The sequence below is a fragment of the Cydia splendana genome, chromosome 14, assembly GCF_910591565.1.
Source record: "Cydia splendana chromosome 14, ilCydSple1.2, whole genome shotgun sequence".
NCBI lineage: Eukaryota > Metazoa > Arthropoda > Insecta > Lepidoptera > Tortricidae > Cydia > Cydia splendana.
In genome coordinates, this window is record NC_085973.1 from 14,161,143 (window position 1) to 14,164,324 (window position 3,182).

General features: G+C 36.2%; 1 protein-coding gene across 1 annotated transcript in view; it reads left to right on the forward strand.

Annotated features, from left to right (window-relative positions):
- The first annotated feature begins 237 nt into the window (after positions 1-237).
- LOC134796731 (actin-histidine N-methyltransferase) overlaps positions 238-3,182 on the forward strand; it is a 72,094-nt gene continuing 69,149 nt past the window's right edge. Inside the window, exons 1-4 of the mRNA XM_063768925.1 lie at positions 238-672; positions 1,543-1,764; positions 2,231-2,319; positions 3,013-3,152. Of these exons, the coding sequence (XP_063624995.1) occupies positions 366-672; positions 1,543-1,764; positions 2,231-2,319; positions 3,013-3,152 (758 nt within the window). The 5' untranslated portion in view covers positions 238-365. The remainder of the gene's footprint in view (positions 673-1,542; positions 1,765-2,230; positions 2,320-3,012; positions 3,153-3,182) is intronic.

Below are 3,182 nucleotides of genomic sequence, written 5' to 3' on the forward strand. Positions count from 1 at the left end.
CTATGAAGTCAAAGAACAGTCACGTACCTAGCAGACTTTGTAAACTGAAACGCTGTCACAACTGTCATACGTCAAATCCATTCACATAGCCGCTAATTTGCCATTGTTCAAGTGTAAGATCTAAAATATGGCAATACAAAACTACCTTATTACAAGTATCATAAGATCGTTTTTATATTATCACAGATCTCGTATACTGATTTTTATAACGGGTACAATGTCGTGTCATAAGTCAAGTGTCAAGTGTCGTCTTTCAGGAAAACAAATCCACACGAAATTAGTATTTTAGAAACCTATTTTTAGTTTAGTGAGTTTAATAAATTTCATATCGCTTTAGTTTAATATTTACGTTATAATTAGTCACAATGGGAAGAAAATCACATTCAAAGCAATCTGCTAAGAAAAGCTCTGGGAAAGAAAATTATAAATTAAGTCAGAATATTCGAAAAGAGCTTGCGGTTTACGTGGACAAGTTGCTTAAATTAACTAGCGTGTTCCAAACTACGGTTAATTTAACCAAGAGTTGGGAGCATCACAATGACATTGAGGCGATTCTGGGAGAAATTAGGAATATTGAGTATCCAATTAACAGCCACAAGGTGTCGAAGTCACGGCAGTCACGCAAAGACAACTTCTTTAGCTGGCTGAGCGAAAATGGGGCGGCATTTGAAGGTAAATATAACCTATTCACAGTTTCTTGTAAAAATATACATTCATGATGATTTAAGTCTATAAAAAATCAAAATGTCATTAAACATATGTGTACTTTCTCTTTAAAACAGTTGTTGGTTAAAATTACATCTGATAAAAATCACTTTTCCTGTTACAATATTCTCCTGACACTTGTATTGTTATACTTAATGGGAGATTCCAGCCTTTGAATGTTTTGTTTTGTGGATTATAAATTAAACCAAATAAACTATTTTGTATTTTTGTATTATTTAATAATTAATGTCAATTATGACAATTAAGACAGGGTGAATGCACAAATTCACCAATTAATATAAGATAATATTCAAAGAGAGGAATTATCTTATCCTCCTGAGAACTCCCGGGCTACAAAAATTTGTACCGGGGGTCTCAGGAGAAGAGTAATTGAGAGTTCCAAATTCAAAAACAATACAAATACTTCTGGACTCGTTAGGTTATAATGAATTTAAATATGTCTGGTTGACGTAACTGGTGACCAAAGAGCTGGTGGCTACCTCGCACGACGTATCGGCATTGTGATACAGCTAGGAAATGCTGCCAGCATCCTTGGTACAATGCCTCAGGGGCCAATTTTAGATTTAAGCTAGTTATTCATTTCGTTTAGTAGTACCACTGTATATATCTTGTATGTACCTATTTTATAAATTAAAAACCAATTCCTTCCCAATTTATTTTAAAGCTAAAAAATATTTGATTTTAAAAATCTAATTCCATAAAGTCCATTGTACCAATGCAAATTTGTGAAATTCTGTATTAATTGCATTTTGGTTAAAGAACAACTATCTCTATATCAGTTGTATTTATTTATTTATTTTTTTCTAATATTTACAGACATTGACATCCAAGAGTTTGAAGGCTATGATCTTGGCCTGGTAGCGAAGAAGGAGTTCAAAGAAGGCTCGCTGGTGCTGACGGTGCCTCGGAAGCTGATGATGACCGAGCAGAATGCCCGGGACTCTGCCCTGTCAGAGTTCATAGCTGTAGACCCTTTGCTTCAGAACATGCCAAATATTACATTGGCATTGTTTTTGTTACTTGAGAAGAATAATCCAGGTAATAATAAGTTTTTGGCAAAAATTACATTTTTGGTACAAGCTTTTATCGCTTTTTTCTTTCCACAGTGCACAGGCAACTAATAATCATCAAGATAACTCTAAAAACCGCAAACACAAGTAGGTTGCGTCATTTTATCATAGAGTACCTATGGCCAACTTCTGTCTCCATCATCAGATCAGCTCAATTGTACCATCATATTGTATTGTCAACCGACTTACATATGCATGCAAATTTTCAGCTTCATCGGAAACGGGAAGTGGGTTAAATTTGACTTGCAAGATTTAACCCTTACAAAGAAAAAGCCAGTCTCATACATTTACATTACCTTGGATGTACTTGTACCAACATATCTGATTGCATCTGGCTGGTGTTTTTGCCAAAAAAATATTTTTGTGTCTATTACTTACTATGTTGATAATGGTGAAAAGACACTTGTTTCATGTTGTGTGTATATCCATTTCAGAATCATTCTGGAAACCTTACATTGATGTGTTACCTGAGAAGTATTCTACAGTTCTATACTTTACCCCTGAAGAAATACTGGAATTGAAGGTCAGTTTATTCAATAACCTTTAAATTGGTATTCCTGTCGTTACCAAAGGCCAAATCCTGAGTACTGAGTCATATTGAAATACAAACTTTGTTTTAAGTACACATATTCGTTAGGTAAGTACTTATCGAGTTTTCACTGTTAACTTGTGTCTATGTGTATGTAACATATAACCCATCTCAACAAGGGCACAGAATAAATAATAGTACTAGGTACAGAAGACTCACTCTCTAACAAAACGCGTCTGTTACGATCAGGACAGATATGGCCGCTAGGTGGCGACAGCGCCACGCGCGGCTTATGGCTAGCCACCAAAATTGGTGTGGGACAGATGTACTTTTAGCTACCTGTAGCAAAGCGACGAAATCGCGGAGTGAGCCACGCCTGACAAGGGTTAGGCTAAGCGTATGCTGACACGCAGGTGACGCAGTTCACCCAGCGCAGCGCAGAGCAGATTTTGTAAAGTATAGAAGGTCCTTTAGCTATGCATGCTGCATCTCAAAAACGTTCCATACTTTACAAAATCTGCTCTGCGCTGCGCTGCGTGAACTGCGTCGCCTGCGTCTCAGCATACGCCTAGCCTTAAGTAGTTTAAAATGTAAAATAATTTTAGACATCCAAACTTTCATTGTCAAGAACTAATCAAGAACATGTAACAAAAATAATTCATGTTTTTTCTTCTTCATAATTTACAGCCATCTCCAGTCTTCGAGTCTTCACTGAAATTATATAGGAGCATCGCCAGACAGTATGCCTACTTCTATAACAAGATTCATACATTAGACTTGCCAGTCCTCCAAAACCTCCAGGAAATATTTACGTATGAGAACTACAGGTATGTGTATTTTCCATTCAAACATTGTTA